This window comes from Fusarium mangiferae (assembly GCF_900044065.1).
Source record: "Fusarium mangiferae strain MRC7560 genome assembly, contig: FMAN_scaffold013, whole genome shotgun sequence".
Classification (NCBI taxonomy): Eukaryota; Fungi; Ascomycota; class Sordariomycetes; order Hypocreales; family Nectriaceae; genus Fusarium; species Fusarium mangiferae.
Genome location: NW_024573933.1, coordinates 160,901 through 177,794, shown reverse-complemented (window position 1 = coordinate 177,794; position 16,894 = coordinate 160,901). Strand labels below are relative to the sequence as shown.

At 47.7% G+C, this 16,894-nt stretch overlaps 6 protein-coding genes across 6 annotated transcripts; 3 read left to right on the top strand and 3 right to left on the bottom strand.

Moving 5' to 3' along the window:
- Window positions 1–214: 214 nt before the first annotated feature.
- FMAN_00047 (uncharacterized protein) lies at window positions 215–3,074 on the top strand (the record flags this gene model as incomplete). Its single annotated transcript, XM_041821850.1, has 2 exons — window positions 215–951; window positions 1,004–3,074. The coding sequence occupies 2 exons, from the start codon at window positions 215–217 to the stop codon at window positions 3,072–3,074; spliced, it is 2,808 nt and encodes a 935-aa protein (XP_041687589.1).
- A 1,233-nt stretch (window positions 3,075–4,307) lies between these two features.
- Window positions 4,308–6,087, top strand: FMAN_00046 (uncharacterized protein; the record flags this gene model as incomplete). Its single annotated transcript, XM_041821849.1, has 4 exons — window positions 4,308–4,622; window positions 4,670–5,032; window positions 5,080–5,907; window positions 5,959–6,087. The coding sequence occupies 4 exons, from the start codon at window positions 4,308–4,310 to the stop codon at window positions 6,085–6,087; spliced, it is 1,635 nt and encodes a 544-aa protein (XP_041687588.1).
- A 58-nt stretch (window positions 6,088–6,145) lies between these two features.
- Window positions 6,146–6,775, bottom strand: FMAN_00045 (putative amidases related to nicotinamidase; the record flags this gene model as incomplete). Its single annotated transcript, XM_041821848.1, has 2 exons — window positions 6,146–6,331; window positions 6,380–6,775. 2 exons carry the CDS (start codon window positions 6,773–6,775, stop codon window positions 6,146–6,148), a joined length of 582 nt encoding a protein of 193 aa, XP_041687587.1.
- A 638-nt stretch (window positions 6,776–7,413) lies between these two features.
- On the bottom strand, window positions 7,414–8,424 carry FMAN_00044 (uncharacterized protein; the record flags this gene model as incomplete). The annotated part of the gene is made up of 1 exon (XM_041821847.1): window positions 7,414–8,424. One exon carries the CDS (start codon window positions 8,422–8,424, stop codon window positions 7,414–7,416), a length of 1,011 nt encoding a protein of 336 aa, XP_041687586.1.
- Window positions 8,425–9,799: 1,375 nt separating this feature from the next.
- On the top strand, window positions 9,800–12,590 carry FMAN_00043 (uncharacterized protein; the record flags this gene model as incomplete). Its single annotated transcript, XM_041821846.1, has 5 exons — window positions 9,800–9,984; window positions 10,033–10,627; window positions 10,678–10,758; window positions 10,808–11,475; window positions 11,525–12,590. The coding sequence occupies 5 exons, from the start codon at window positions 9,800–9,802 to the stop codon at window positions 12,588–12,590; spliced, it is 2,595 nt and encodes an 864-aa protein (XP_041687585.1).
- Window positions 12,591–12,716: 126 nt separating this feature from the next.
- On the bottom strand, window positions 12,717–14,714 carry FMAN_00042 (uncharacterized protein; the record flags this gene model as incomplete). Its single annotated transcript, XM_041821844.1, has 3 exons — window positions 12,717–13,251; window positions 13,298–14,299; window positions 14,356–14,714. The coding sequence occupies 3 exons, from the start codon at window positions 14,712–14,714 to the stop codon at window positions 12,717–12,719; spliced, it is 1,896 nt and encodes a 631-aa protein (XP_041687584.1).
- Between the last annotated feature and the right edge of the window lie 2,180 nt (window positions 14,715–16,894).

Below are 16,894 nucleotides of genomic sequence, written 5' to 3'. Positions count from 1 at the left end.
TGTTTGTTTGGTCATTTAAAATGCGCGGAAGTACTTAAGTCCGCGAGCGGGGAAGTTTATGCATCAGCTCGAACTGCTTCGCTGAGTTGGTTGACAGCCTGATTTTGATAGCTCAGCATTTGCTGATTTTCAACCTTTCAAATGGCCAAGCCATCAGTGGTGTGCCCTTGAGCTTGTGTTACGAGCCCATACTCCTCTAAATTAAAGTTAAAGAATGCCATATTCCAGTGAAAGCCCCGAATGGCGCTTGCTGCAAAAGTTGTCCAAGTTGTTAGCATCTCATCTGGCACGTTATCAACCCTCAGAGCGCAATTGGCAGGATTTCACGGCGAACAAGCAGAGCGAGGCTCTCGAAAGGAATCTACGAGAGTTTTTCCTTGTAAGAAACGAGAAGATTTTCTTCGAAAGGGAAAGCTTCACGGTCTTCAGAAATATTCTCGATAAGTTATGTTGCCTGCTAAATGATGCGGTAAATCCTGTCGTCACAAACGCAGCACGGCCAAACAGAACCTATCATTGCTTGTCTGGACTTTTGAACTACTTGGAGCAGTTCAACGAGATCGATCTAGGTCTCTTCAACTTAGTGAGCGGTCCCAATCAGAATCTATTCCTGTTTACGGATGACACCAAAACAGAATGCCTTGCTGCCACAAGAGAATGCAATAATTTTGTCATGAGGGCGTTTTCAAAGGCCCAAAAACAAGTACCAGAGGTTCCCCGGAGGGTGAAAAGCGATATCTGGAAAGATTTAAAGCTAAGGCAGTTGGCTTCTAAAACGCTTCAGTTGGTGTATGAGCGTTTCAGTTGCAAAGCAAGTCACAGGCTTCTCCTGAAGCTTGAGACACTGGTATCTAGGCGAATCGCCTCTCCTGAATTGCAGTTATTCTTTTCGGCTTGCTCAGACAACGCGGCATTGGAGCCTTGGAGGGGCGTCCATTGTATATCTGGCGGGTATGCTTATATCTTGCAATACACTTTATCCAATACTGACGTTCATTTCCAGACGAAAGGATGGCCAGAAAGAGGTTTTCGACCTATGTTATGAAATATCTAGTACCAATTGGCAGGGTTGTCAGCTACAACTATTGCCGCAAGAGGGACAGCTTCTCAGTGCTTGGAGACCAATACTGCCTCATGACTCAGACAACCATCCGGCTCTCAATAACCCGTCAGGCCAATCCCTTGCTGAAAGGATTGCCAGTGGCATGTTCAAGCGTCAAACAGTTCGAGATCTTATTGCACAGAAACATGGCAGCCAAGACGCTAAAGTTCACTATACACTCAAGGCCAAGAGAGCGCTTGCTGCCGAACTAGGATACTGCCTATTGGATTTCTTTGACGCTAGCTTGGATTCTGAAGATATATGCTTTCTCACATCGTTGCAGAACCACGTCGAAAGAGATAGGCTCTACCGTTCATTCTCGTCTCAAATCCCCAGCTCCCCGGAACTCCGACTCTTCCAGATCGGGCATCCGGTGCTACTTTCCTTTGCAAAGATCTTGCTAGAGCTGGATGACGGCGAGGCCATTCCGCTAGATATACGTCCTCACTATGGTGAAGAAAATAAGCAGGCATGGCTCCAACTCTTATCAGGCTTGGATACCCTGAAAGAACGGGGTGCAAGGCTGGAAGACTCCTATACAGAAGCTATCAGAGGGTGTCTAAACGTTCATAGCCAACTTCAAAACGTCAAATTCGAAGGCACTCAGGCAGATATAATTATTCGAGAAAAGCTCTATCAACACATTGTTCAGCACCTCGAGACTGCTTTAGAAAACTGCTCGCCAAATCTCGGCTTGAAGCGACAGCACTCTATGAGCCTAGAAATCGAGTCAATGATGGACCCGACGAGCAAACGGACCCGCACAACAATGGGAAAAGATGCTGACTTGGTGCATGTTTTTGATATGCCTGGAGAGCTGTCAGACGCATATCGTCAGTTGCTACCATGGAAAGCCGACTCAGACAAAGACTTCCCTGTCAAGCCACAGAAGTTCCTTGATACAACAGCCGGATCTTCTATGGGAGATGCCCATCCACCAAAGGATCGCTGCGGCTTCAAGGCTGCTATTATTTGCGCTCTGCCACTGGAATTTGACGCTATCCGGTCACTCTTCGACTTTACCTGGAAAGAACACCATCACCACTACGGCAAGCTCAAAGGCGATACAAACCACTACGTCAATGGGCGAATAGGCGACCTTGACATTGTTGTTCTGCTCTTGTCTAGCATGGGCAAAGCAAGCGCGGGAACTGCAGCTGCTCGCTTACAATGTTCCTACCCAGAGTTAGAAGTGGTCTTCCTAGCTGGTATATGCGGCGGCATCCCAGAAGTTCGATCACCCAACGGTGGAAAGAAGGAAGTCCTTCTTGGCGATGTTGTAGTCAGTTCAAATATGGTGCAGTACGACTTTGGAAGAAGGTACGAAGACAACTTCGTAACCAAACAGCCCATACATACTGCGAGAAAGCTGATAAGCAATTTCCTTATTCACTTGAAAACTGATGTCTTTCTTGACGATGTTACGGAAAGATCAGTAAAGGTTTTGGAACAAATGCAGCAGAGCAACCCGAAATACCTGTACCCTGGCTCAGCCAATGATCGGCTATACGAACCATCCTACCAGCATCAGGTCGACACTCTGGTACTATGTACATGCTTCAGCAGCCCTAGCCTGATATGCGTTCGCTGTCGTGGCGTATCCTGTGACGAGGCGGGATGCGACAAGGAATTTCTCGTACCGAGGTCTCGACTAGAAGAGAAAGTGGTCTTGGAAGATCAAGCTGATATTTGCAAGGCACAAAGGCCTTTGATCTTTCTGGGGCGATTTGGTTCTGGAGATACGGTGCTCAAGTCGAGTCATGATCGAGATGGACTTGCTCAACGACTTGGCATTGAGGCATTTGAGATGGAGAGCGCTGGGTTGTGGGAAGACTTGCCATGTATAGTGGTGAAAGGTGTCTGCGACTATGCAGACTCTCATAAGAACAAGAAATGGCAAGACTTTGCTGCGGCCACGTCGGCTTCTGTTGTTAAGGCTTTGCTAGAACGATATATCATAACTGATAAATAGACTTGAAGTATTGAGAGCTTTGGATATGTATGTTAGATCATTCAGTTGAAGAGGTTGATATCACATGTATGCCTTAGAAGCCTTCATACCATCTGCCTGTGCGCTCTCATTATTACCTTTGCACAAAATTGCTTCATGAGCCACATTAACTTCGGAACGGGCCGATGATGGCATTGGAAGCTATTAACCATGGTCTGAGCCGTAAACTTTACATTCTTGCCGTATATCCGAACGCAATTCAACAGGAGCATGGAAGAAACGGAACCTTTGTTGCGAGTGTACACTGACCAACTGTCAGGTCCAATAGTACACTCGATATGAGAGGTATTTCTGAGTCGGATACATCGCGTCTTCATCCGTACTTCCGGAAAGTCTGTCTTCCAAAAGGTCCAGACAGATAGCGGTTGCATCGAGCGCGGGAGAAGGTTGAGACTTGCGAAATTTTCCGGCACCAATTAAGGACTTATGGTATAACGGCTGGGGTTCAATGACATGATCTCACGAGAAAAGAGATGATAAGAAGAATAAACTCAGTTCTGGTCACAGATAATGAACCGCAGCTGATAGATACGCAATGCGTCCAACCAGACTCGAGACACAGCGCATGAAAAGGAGCCTCAATGCAACGCAACACAACAAAACCTTGTGCAATCCCAGCATCGGCAAGTTCTGTGACACGGCAGTTGTGATATACGCGATATGACTGCTGTGATGACGACGTGCACACTCAGCAATCTATCTCTCATCCGCGAACTCCGAATGCCGCACTTCCTCTGTGCGAATGAAGACTCGTTATCGTCGCCGTCTGCTTACTTTATCTGCGTTATCATTGCTCTCCCGTTCACATCTGCCGACGACATTTATTAGCTCCAACGCAGGCATGTCGCAGGGAAAAACTCTCCTCGCCTCGCTTTCCGAGTAATATGCTGTAGGTAAATAATTATGATGACATTTATTTATGAAACCGTAAAAGTGTGCTCGGATATCTGCATCAGCTGTATTTGCCGTGTTTACTTGCCGAGCTGGTGGATCATTTTGTCCCCAAATACCCCAGAATGACCTGTGGGGGCAAACCTGGAGTACCCGAAGACCGAGACTGTCATCAAGATCTGGTCTAAGTTGGAAAGTGATATAAGAAGAGAGTATGCTAGATAGAAAATTATAGAAAATGAACCACTTCTGTGCTTTCTTCAACAATTCTTTAATTCGTTTGCCCTTTTTTGTGCCTTCAACATGCACAGTGGCTTGATTGAAACTCTTCTCAGTGCCCTCGCCCAGCATTGGGTGTTGGTACTTACATCACTGACTGTCGCGTGGCTGGTCAAGAACAGATATCACCATGGCCTAAACAAATACCCCGGTCCCTTTTTGGCGTCTTTGACGGATTGGTGGCGCTTCTGGGATGTTTATGGGCAGAGACCTGAGGTGACACTGCAGAAACTCCATGCTAAGCATGGTGATATTGTCAGATTGGGACCAAACGTTCTATCATTTGCGGACCCTGCTGTTCTCAAGTCCATCTATGGTCTCAGCAAGGGTTATGTCAAGGTATGTTCTTCCGTCCAAGCTTGCGACCTTGATATTGACTATCTCAGTCCGACTTTTACATTGTTCAGCAATCCGTGGTTAAGGGCCATCGTCTTGCATCTCTCTTCAGCACTACAGACAATGACTTCCACTCCCAATTCCGCAGATGTGTCAACTCTGCCTTTTCCATGAGCGCACTCGTTCAATACGAACCCTTTGTCGATAACACGACCAAATTATTCTTGGAACAGACCGAGAACCTCTTCGCTAAGCGTTCTGATGTCTGTGACTTTACACAGTGGCTTCAGTTCTACGCCTTTGATGTCATTGGCGAGATCACTTATAGCAAGAGACATGGCTTCATTGAGAAGAATGAAGACGTTGAGGGTATTGTCGCGTACTTGGGCAAGCTGTTCCTCTATGTTGCACCTGTAAGTCATCCTTTTACCTGGTTTTGTTCTTGACTAACCAGTCTCAGATCGGACAAATCCCCTTCCTCGACCTCATCTTCCAGAAGAACCCTATCTACCTCAAGCTCTCCCAGTGGGGCCTCTTTGACTCAACTATCGCCGTTGCGCGCTTCGCCCGCGCCCGCATGGCTGAACGTCTCATCCCAGAACTCAAGTCTGTCGATAGCCTTCCCACCAGCAACCTCAAGAAGCAGCCTCTGGGTCAAGACCTGCTCTCCAAGTTCATTGCTGCTCGCGAAGCCCGCCCCGAGTTCATGACAGACACTTTGGTCCAGACCATGGCTGTTTCCATGGCCTTTGCTGGTTCGGAAACTACCGCTATTACTCTCTCCGCCGTCTTCTACTACCTCCTCCGAAACCCCGATTGCTACCAGAAGCTCAAGAACGAGCTTGATGAGGCTGCCAAGGCCGGTGTCTTTTCTGACTACGAAACTGGTCTGGTCACTTTCTCCGAGGCTCAGAAGTTCCCTTACCTCCATGCTTGTGTCCAGGAAGCTTTCCGCATGCACCCCGCACCAGGTCTTCCCCTTGAGAGAATCGTTCCTCCCCAGGGAGCAGAAATCGGAGGCGAGTTTATCAAGGGCGGCACAATCGTCGGTGTCTCAGCCTGGATCATCCACAACCGTCCAGAGATCTTTGGAAACGACACTGATGTGTACCGGCCTGAGCGCTGGTTGCCTGATCCTAAGCTTGACGCGGAAGAGGAAGATAAGCGTATCAAGAAGATGACGGGTATGATGTTCCAGTTTGGCATGGGTAGCCGAACATGCATTGGCAAGAATATCAGTCTATTGGAGATCTACAAGGTTGTACCGAGTCTTCTAAGACGGTTCGAAGTAAGCTGCACTCAATCCACACCATCCGAAGTTAGTACTAACAAGAAGTAGATTAACTTTGAAGACCCAAGCAAGGAGTGGAGGATCATCAACGCCTGGTTCGTCAAGCAGACAGACTTCAACGTCAAGTTCACACGGAGGGAACTCGTACAGCCGGAATTCTCAGAGAAGCAGGAATGAACGTTTAATGAATTGTAATGACATAGATTGTAAAAGTTTATATCACTTATAGATAGTTCTAAGCAATGCTGCTGCTCTTGATGATGGTTCCGAAGGCATCGCCAATCTCGCTCAGTGAAACCTTGACTAGCTGTGAGGCGTCGACGCCAGGGATGTCACGGTCACCGACGGCGTCTTCGGGGATGATGACGTCGAAGCCAAGCTCGTCAGCTTGACGCGCGGTAGTTGAGACGCAGACATGGGCCTTTGCATGATTAGCCTTACGTCTCAGGTATATAACTCGGTGACTTACCATGTAGCCTGTAAGAACGACCTTCTTCTTCCCAGTCTTATCTAAGACGCTCTGTAGGTCCGTCTTGGTGAATGAACCAGGGAAGTTCTTGTGGATAACAGCCTCGCCGTCCTTGGGCTTCAGCTCATCAAATTCCTCAGCGAGCTTAGTACCCGGGGTAAAGACCGGCGCGCCCTCTGGTGTATCATGAACAACATGCACGACACTCCCATTCGCAGCTCGGTATTTCTCCAAAAGTCCAGCGATGACTTTGCGCGACTCAGTAGCGTTGGTCACTTTGAGCTGGCCCTCGGCGTACTCATTCTGCGCATCGATGATGATGAGAACGCTGTCGGAGGGGCTGGCCGTCGAGGCGGGAATGCCAACGAGGTCGCGGAACGAAGTTGCTGAGGCCATTTTTGTTGTTGAATATATCGTGAAGAATGAGTGATGTGACAACGATTGAGTGTTTCTTTATATAGTGGTTAGGTCATTGAGATGACCCCTCACCTGGAACAATGGGTAGACTTGATGATATTCCCATTACTCAGCAACCAAGGTCGAATTAAGGTAAATTATCACGTAATTGGAAGGAAAGCCGACAAATGATTAATCCAGGTACAGCGCAAAATCACCAATTACGCCTTGACTAGGCTGGATGTTGACTGTTGTGTCCTTTGGTCCGAAGAGGGATCTCAAACATCATTGGATGAGATCATTGGGTTTATGCCCAATTAGTATATTATAGCCGACAAAATGGGTCTTCAATTCCATCCCACTGGTCCATCATCTGCTGTACAGTAATAGGTAACGTTATGATCATTAACGAAATCTAGAAGTGACTATAAAATATCTGACATAACGCTAATATAGACATATAAAACTCTTTATGCGATTCGCACTAGTACGATGAGGAGTCTTCTGAAATGATCTCGCCCACTTCTATGAGTAGTCGATTGTATCAATTTTGAGGGTATTATTAGGAATATTCTAGTCATAGGATGTCCAGCAATTTAACCGTATATCATCCTCCCATCATTAAATCATGTTCTAGTCTATGGCGAAAGGGTATACCCATTTGTCCCATATCCATAAGCACATACATTCCGTGCCTCCCACTTCAGAAAGTCCTCCAAGTCATGATCCAGATTACATCCCATCGGAGGTATTTCAGACTTGTCCAAGTCCTTCCCGTCTAGCGAGATCTGGATCGGCATCATTGGACTCAGCGGACTTGATAAAGAGCTCGCTGTAGAGCTATCGATATCTTCTTGCGTCGCTGCCCATTCCTGCGTTTTTTGGCGTATCATCTTGGGTCGAATTGGTTTTGGTGACTTGAGCGATGGCATGCGGCAGTCTATGGTCGGTCGGATAACTGTTAGGTGTTTTGTTTCGTCTTGGCGTTTGTTGTTTAGGGCGTTGGTGAGGGCTTCGAATGCTTTGTCTGTTTGGCGGGTAATGCACTTGTTGCAATCTGCTGAAGCACTCAATGTGTGTCTGTGGTCCAGCGGTGAATCGTTGGTGTTCGCGGCTAGAAGATTTGGCATCATTGAGTGTCTTTGTTGACGCTGTGCCATTCCAGATAGGTTGGTCGTTTGGAGTCGCAATGGGGATCTTCTTCTGAGTTGTGTAATATTTGAGCCAGCTGATGGTGATTTCCTCTCATCCATACTCCTGTCACGTTTTATATCTGATCCACCTCTGCTAATAACAGTGAGGAACTCCTCCTTTCCTTCAAAACTGCTTGGCCGTAGCACGCATGCAGATTGGCTATGTTGGTCCAATGAGGGCGAAAAGGACATGGAATTGCGGACGTCGTGGACTGCAGAAACAGTTTGAATGAAGATGGGTTCGGAATCATCGACGTTTCCGAGCGGTTTTGCCGTCGTTGGCCATTTTATTAGTGATGGAGCTGGTGATACTGGCCCGGCGCTGGGTATTTCTGGGCTCTCGAATGACAGGGATGGCTCGCTGTCGGTAGGTGATTTTGTAGCGGGCGTTTGCGATAGCTCGAGAGCCTTGCATCGTTGCTCCCAAAACTCAAGGCCATCGAACCTCTTTACCATTGTGTACTCGGTATATGCTAGCACGATAGTAAATCCATGGAATAAATAATAATGTTATAGTTAGAGGGAAAAAGTAAATATGAAGAAATAAAAAGAATGGGGTCGTTTAGCTGAAATTATACTGAGACAATAACATGATCAAGGGAGCATCCCTAGAATGGACGGGGGAAAGCTACTGTAATTAGACACAGAGCCCCATTTGCATTCCGGCACTGTTACGATGTGACGTCCTCGTATTGCGCAGAGCCTAACGGTAGACTCGGCGACACCTACGAGCTACAGGGGTTAATTGATGGTATCGTGACATTTTGCTGTGTGGCTCGTGCCGATTACGTCTGGAACGAGCCGTTGACTGGCTGCACAGCCACGCTCCACTAACACGAGATAAAAATAGCCGCAATAGACGTGGCATGGTTCTGCAAGCCTGGGCTCCATTGAGCTAGTCACGCGCAAACTGTTCACAGTTGAGTTTTGCTAGGATGAAAAGTATTTAAGCTTCTGGTTTCCGAGGAGTCCGACCGGGTTTTATGTGGGAGAGTGGCTGAAGACAACGTTACGCGACTGTCGCCCTGGCTTAGAAACATGACGTAGCGTAACCCTTGGCTACCCTAGAGATCATTGGTTCCAGGACATTAAAGAGAGGGTTGCCCCTGCAAAAGGCCGTTAAATCAGCTCAAGGGGGATGTTAAAACTTTGTTGATGTTCGCTTGTTTCGAAAACAACGATTGTGAGTTTATATCCACAAATGTACATATATGATTGTGACAAAAATGCGCTACACTTCACCTCTATGCCACTTCAGGGATCTAAGTCATGGTCTGTCATACGATGGCCAAACACAACATCATGCAAGATAAGCGAGCCATCAATTCTCATGGAGTCTTTGCATAGTCTTCAGGTCCCTAGCCTTATTTTTGGGCGGTATTGAATTGTTTTCATACTCAACAGCTCATGTAGCCGCCGGAATATGCCATTCGCCACCTAAACCACTGTCAGAGTTGCTGACTGGATAATCTAGACTGCGACACGGAGCATGATGCACTCCAAAGCCAGCTCAAACGAGTAACATGATAAGTTACCAATAGCCAGAACATCAATAACCCTTGTCTGATTCCTAATCTCACCGCGTCAAGAGAAAAACTGAAGCTTCCCCGTGGGGCACAAACCCCTCTAGCCGAGATTTCCGAGGTTCACTACCATGCGTCCCACATGGGTCCAGCCCCTTAGCCCCTAGCAGGGGGCGCCTCACTCAGCATAGACAAGTGCCAGTTTGGGGTAAATCTGGGGTTCAATTCTCCTCTGCTTTCCTGCTCCTCCTCTTCAACCTCGGGTACCACTTTCGTGCTCGTCTCCGCCCTTGCTTATAGGTACCAGGATGAACAACGCTCAGCAACCGATTCGCTTCGCCAAGAAGCCTGTGTCGAGGAAGCGCGCGACAAAGGCGTGTCTTAAATGTCGCAAGCGAAAGGTCCGGTGTGATGTCACTCGCACCTCGACGCCTTGTACCAACTGTCGACTTGACGGCTGTGAATGCGTCGTTGCTCGTCGTGCTGATGCTTTGTATGTTATCGATATCATCACTGACTCTACTCTGCTGACATGACATAGTCCCCTTCCTCACCGTAGTGCCTCCGTCGTCTCCGATAATGCCAACCTCATTCGAGACTGCGAAGCCGTCACGGCAGCAGCTTCTTCGACGTCGCCGACTTCGAACGACGATAACCCAACGAGTCCTGTCGACGATGCGACTGCCGTGCTACATATACTAGAAGAGAGCGAATACAAGACATCTGTCGAGCATCAAGAGCGTGTTGACCTTGAGTCGCCCACGACAAACAGTACAGAGGATATCATCGAAGAGATGAGAGAGATCCCACCGTATACACCCTCAATCATTGAAGAGCCTAGCGAACCCGTGCGATCCGAACTCAAAGCTCTATACTCGTCCATGCCCTTCCTTCGGACTCTCAACATGCGCGACTGCGATTTCCACCACCTCAACGCTCAAGGCTGTCTACGCGTCCCGTCCAAACCGATCCTCGACGAGTTCATCCGACATTACTTCCTCTACATCCATCCGCTATTGCCTCTTATCAACGAAGCAGATTTCTGGAATGCGTACGACCCTACGCCTAATTCTGCGACGACTGGGACGCCTGTTTCGATGCTTCTGCTGCAATCGATGATGTTTGCTTCGTGCACTGTACGTTGACATCACCACTTTCGTGTGTTGGGTTGTTCTAACAAATAAAGTTTGTCTCTAAAGAGAGTCTCCGCACGTTGGGATTCGCCACCATCCTAGAAGCCAAAGAGGCTTTCTATACCAAGGCCAAGGTAAATAAAATGTGGTATTATTCGCAAAGCATTTCTGACATTGATATAGCTTCTGTACGACTTCTCGACCGATCCCGATCCCATCTCCATTGCACAGTCTGCCCTCCTCTTGACCTACTGGTGCCCAACCTTCCGCTCTGGGCCTGGTAAGGCGAACAGTAGATGGCTCCGAATTGCTATACAACACGCCAAGTCATGCGACGCCGATAGTTACGACTCTCCCTCTTACGGACTACACATATCACAACAAGACGTCAAGAGACGGAATATTCTTAAACGTATCTGGTGGTGTTGTATTATCCGTGATCGAATTATGCCCCTCTGCGTCCGACGAAATATCCAGATTACCAGTGCCCATTTCGACTTTGCCAACTGCTCCCCATTATGCTACGATGATCTCGTCGATGAACTTGAGTCGTCGCGGGTCTACAACATTGCCACAAAGCACAAGCTCATCCTCACATTAGAACGCCTTACAGAACTTTGTGTCACCCTTACAGACGTCCTGGGTTTAGTATATCCTACCGAGACATTGCCGATTCTAGATGCAGAGGCACATTCGACAGCATACGCGCAAGTACAGGAACACAAGAGGTCACTCAAGAATTGGGCAGTGGCCACAAGACCACCACTCGCCATCCAAGATTTGACATTGAGTTCAGGAGGATACGAGGACTCTGCAGTGTTGTTCACTAATCTCGTCTGGATCTACTTCCAGTAAGGCTCCCTATCGCCACTTGCAACACATACACTGACATCTCCCCAGCGCTAGCCAAGTCGCCCTCTGCAATTACGAACTCCATCTCGGTCTAATACTAGGTCTCGTCAACCAAACTCCCACCGCATCACATGAAACCCAATTCCTCAAGAATAACCGAAGAGATCTCCGAAACGCCACAAAAAGCATAGCAGAATGTTTCGCCCGACTACATCCCCACCGACTCACCCGTTGGCTACCCAGTAGCGCTGTAGCATGCACAGCTCTCCCGCTTGCGATGCACATGGTCGATATGAAGATGTCCACTGCCTCTTCCGCAACCGAGATATGGGCCCGTCCGGAAGTTGCCTCCAAGCAATCACGACTTAACGTCCTCATCCAAGTTTTCAGAGAGCTTCACCCCAAGTACGACGGCGTTCATTCTATTTCCAAGACGATCCGGTACTTTATGGAGTGCAGTGATCGCGAGGAACCTTCGCAAATGATGCTCACCAACGATCACGCTGATGTCCTGGCCCGAAGTCCAACGCAATATCTCCGCCTAGCTTTGACCATCGATGTGTGTCTTAGTCAAGATCGTCTCGCTCAAGACAGTGACTTTCCAGCTGCCTTGAGACGCTTCTTCAATAGAAACCGATCCTTGATGCCCATGCTACTAGGACAACCACAATTCGCACCAATGTCAATGCCAATGTCAATGCCAATGTCAATGCCAATGACACAACAAATGGCCCTCCCCCGACCGCTCTCACCAGCAACATACGCAAAAAGCTTTTCACGATGGATGGAAGACGATCCATCCGTGGGTTTTGCCATGCAAATGGGTATAGACATCGGGCCCCAATCGCCCGTAGTCTACGAAGTTGCGGAACGAGCGCAGAAGACATATTCGGAGAGTACAGAAGAGCCATCCCCTGTGTCTGAACAGTCACAGTTCAGTGAGTCGGTAGTGGGTATGGAGACAACTGAGGATCTGCTGCAGCGCCTTCAAGGGGCAGTGAGTTGGGCTCAAAATGACCAAGCTTTGTATTTTGCGCAAGAGATGGGGTTGCTGTCTGATGGGATTGGGTTCAACCAAGGTTATAATCAAGATTATAACCAAGGCTTTTTGTAAAACAACTTGCAAGCGTTGAGATTTAATGACATGACATGAATATATACATAAATAATGTTGCTCTGTCATTTACGATGCTCTTTTTGTCCTACCTGAAATCTTGACTTGACACAACATGATTGTTACTCAATTTCCACGGGTAAACAGCTTCCTACCACTATTTCCAGTCCTTGCATCTGTAGCTGAACGATCAACATGGCTCAGAAGCTCGATACTTGCATCAGAATATTGTTGTCCTCTATCCCCTGGGTGGGACGAATCATAAGGAGATTCTTTCTGCCTACCCTTCTCATTCGGCGTTGAGTCCACAGCAAAGAGCGTCACCATATCCTCACCCGCCCCCTCCAGCTTGCGTTCCTGACGTCGTAGTACCAGACGAGTATCGCCAAGATGTTTCGACAAAGGTTCTGCGCCGGATGTTTCCGCCGCGGGGACGATAGTGTCAATATCGGGGTTTCTCGTAGTCCGCAGAATAGTTGAGAAAGTAGTAGCATAGGATGCCGATACAGACTTGATACATAGAAGCCCGATGATGACAATAATCGCAGAAGCCAGTACGCCTAGCCCGTATGCGATGAAGAGGTTGCGAGGCTCATAGGAGAAGGCGATTTGCGTGGTGAGGTAGGTAATGTTACCGCGAGATGCAGCGGTATCGTTTTGCCTGTAAATGTTAGCAGAACTTCGATCACAAGTACATGTGTGCTTACAACAACTTTGAGTTACTGAAGAGGCTTATCGTAGCATTGGTAAACAGCTGCTCCAATGCATCAGCCATAGAGATATTCCCAATCACAGAATCCGGTGCCGTCGGGCGATCTGTTGCCGCATTTACACCACCAAGAACCTGCATCTCTTTGGCATCCATGAGAATAGAGCTCATGATCTGTGTCTGAGTCGCACGCATAACACCATAGTGAGAAATCCCCAGACTCCCAAGTAGTAGCTTACCCAGAGAATCCATGAGCGCGATATAAGCGACAGCAGCATTGAACTGACTAGAGCTTGTATCCTGGTTGAGACCGGCATCAGTGGATGTCACTCCGTTTAGTCTCTTGGACTTGTAGGTAATATTCTGCCTGCCGTTGTCGAATGTAAAGTTGACGGCATACGACGAGTTGTAGAGCGCGCATTCGATCGACTTGTTCGCCATGATGTAACTGCTAGACGCAGGCTTATCGGGTACAACAACATAGAGCTTCGCCGAACTGGTGGCGTTGGCCGTCTGATCAATAGATGCAACTGTCGAAATAAGAGAGTAGTTCATTGCACCAAGCAAACCGGCCAAGGCATAGCCCTCCACAGTGTTGTTGATTGTGTTGCTACTCGGAACAAAACCAACGTAGCCAACAGAATTGCCACAGCAGGTCTCGTTCTTGACAGTATCACCTAGGAGCTTTGCAAAGGTCGCGTTGCGAGGTATACCACATGAAATCGAAGGGCCATGAAAGTCGATGGAATATGAAGAATTCGGAAAGGGTGCTGGGATAGTCAGAATGGAGCCGAGAGATGCGACTGATAAGAGCACCCTTGAGACGTAGCTCGAGGGAGCGTAATATCCGACTCCACCTACTCCCGTGAATTGAGCAAAGTTGAGCATGTTGTCATAATCGAGCAGTGGAATGGGAGCATCGACCACTGTGATGTTTGGACGGTCAGATACCTGGACGGTAAGTGTAGCTGGAGTAATAACTGCAATCAGTGGGAGTGCCCTATCAGAGAATGTCAGTGGACTGTGAATAGCTCGATGTTCTTATGAGAGGCCTACCAAGCGATTATGGCCACCGCAGCAAGCGCCGGCGCAGCCGTCCAGAGCTCCCAAGCTGTAAAGTCCCAGGCATTATGCAAGACGCCAAAAAATGAGTTGACGCCCTCGATAGTGACGGACTTTGATCTCAAGGTTCGCCATAGTATTTGCGTGTATGCGAACCCGACAGCTGCTGACAAGAGAGCTCTTGCGAGGAACGCTATACCGGTGCCGACGCGGAGAAACCACTCCTGTTGGGTTTGACTCTTGATTATCCTCCCGTCGAGATAGTGGTAGTAGAGATGATGGCCGATGGCGAGAAGAAGTCCCAGGAATAGACTTCCCGTCATGAGGATCGGGGTCAGCTTATGGATCGCCATGTTGCGGTGTTTGTGGGGCCTTCAATCGTAGTCATCAACAGTCGAGCTTGATGATTTCTAGTGACCCCGAGAATGAAATAAATATTAATCTCGCGTAAAAGAGATTTCTGGAGTGAAATCGAGTGAAAAAGACAGCTACATTGAGTTAGATGTTGAAAACAAAAATGTGGGAAAAAAAAAAGGTCATGTTAGGCAGAATCTCGCAAGGTTATCCTATTTTCTGCCTTGGGGGCCAAATCCACTTAGGCACCCCTGCAAAGAGCCTCAAGATATTACCCCGCAACATGAAACACTGTCATATCGGGGGCGACATACAGGACTGGCTAGGGGAGGAAAGAAAATACAGGCTCTTTACCCTAAGCGATAGAAATACTTAGGTAAATCTAGCCTAAACTTGAGGGACTCTTATTAAGTTTATTTTTATGCCCTAGAGTAAGGTTTACTGTTTTCTTGCCCCCCCGAGGACTGGCTAGATGTTAATGGTATTACCTCAATATCCTCGAGATAGTGCAGATATACTATTTATTGTTACGACTTCCTGGCTCATAATTGCCATAGAGAACTTGGCCTTATGAGCCAAGGTACGTTGTCTTTAGCAGGCATCGTCCCTTGCAGCTATACCACCAAGCTCTCCATACTCTCAGCCGGCTCGCAGACCGGGTTCTCTGTGCTAATTCAAGCTCCCAGCCATAAGTATCAACTGCAAGTAAAACATCTAGTTCGCAACTTAGACATTGTACCACTAAGGCCTTAAATACCTGGTCAAAGATCCCCTTGACCAACATTTCGGTTAACAGATATGGGAAATTTGCAACGCCCTGCAGCCCTTATATAGTTATAGGTATGCCATTAAAGTCGTTCCCTATATGGCGTGACCAGCGGCGTTGAATGCTTCTGCCCGACCCGTCAAGCATGCTACTGGACTTCAGGAGACAGGATTACAAGGCACGAGCCATTACTGTTTGTATCCCAACACCTTGATTATCGAGAAAATTGGCACTTGTATAATTGAGCTACGTACGAAATACTTTGTTGCCTAGTCTCCAAATGGGACGAGTAATTGACCACAGGCCGTATGCCTGACATGGGAAGAGCATTAAGAGATCAGGGAGAGCATGAAAACAGCGATATACATTTAATGCTTGACAAGGGCTTTGGTCACAAGAGTACCTGATCAGTTAGCATCCGGTGTGCACAGTTCAGGTGTATCTTACCAGTTTAATATGGAGCAAGAGGCGGCCAACTCATCAAAGCCCCGAGGACCGATCTTGCGAGCGACTTTCGTGAGTCCCTGGTGAGTGATTCGCTTGTCTTTTCGAGTAACATCTCCTTATCCGCTGCTGTATTTGTTGGATACATTTCTGGCAAAACCGTCTTCGCTGCTTTGCCACTGCGGTTGTGCATCGCTATATGGCAATGCGAGAGACCTTGAAATACGAAGAGGATGAGAATGATAGGTTTTAGATATCAGATGTGGAGGCATTGCTGGCAGTGGGGAAGGCTTAAATAAAAGAGCATAAGGACCTGCGTCTCTTTGTTTGATCACTAATCACGAGAGCAAAATCATAGATCAGTCATGCTGTGACTGAGCCAATCCACCCTCAGTAGCACTATGCGGCCTGCAGCATCCATATTTGCCTTCTGTGCCTTACAAGAAAAGAGTAACCGGTTTGTGGGCTACAGAAACAAGAAGTGGATTACTAACTAGTTCAATAAATGACTTCATAGTGCTGGTCTAAATCATTTTAAAGAATTATATCACAGCGAAACTAAAACAAAGCCCAGCGTATAGACCGATCTGCCACTGCCTACGGTTCCATTCTTTTATTGGCAAGCTGTGCTTTACCAAGAACCCAGAAGTGACGAACAAAAGCAGGATCTTCCGGCTTTGAAGGAAACCTATGAGGCCTTAAATGAGAGACTTCACTCACGTCCTACCACCCCAAGACGTTTTGGGTTCTTGGAGTGATTAACGTCCATGATAAGCGAGTGTTACAAACACGTGAGTGTTACAAAAATCCCTCAACCTACAACATGTCTACGTCGTCAACTGTTTCTTCACCACCCAATATGCCTGAATTCAATAGTGAAGCTAATGTTATTCTCGCACTTCGTGCCCTTAAAAATGACCGAAAATTAACTCTCCGACGCGCCGCAAAGATCTATGAGGTTGATCCAAT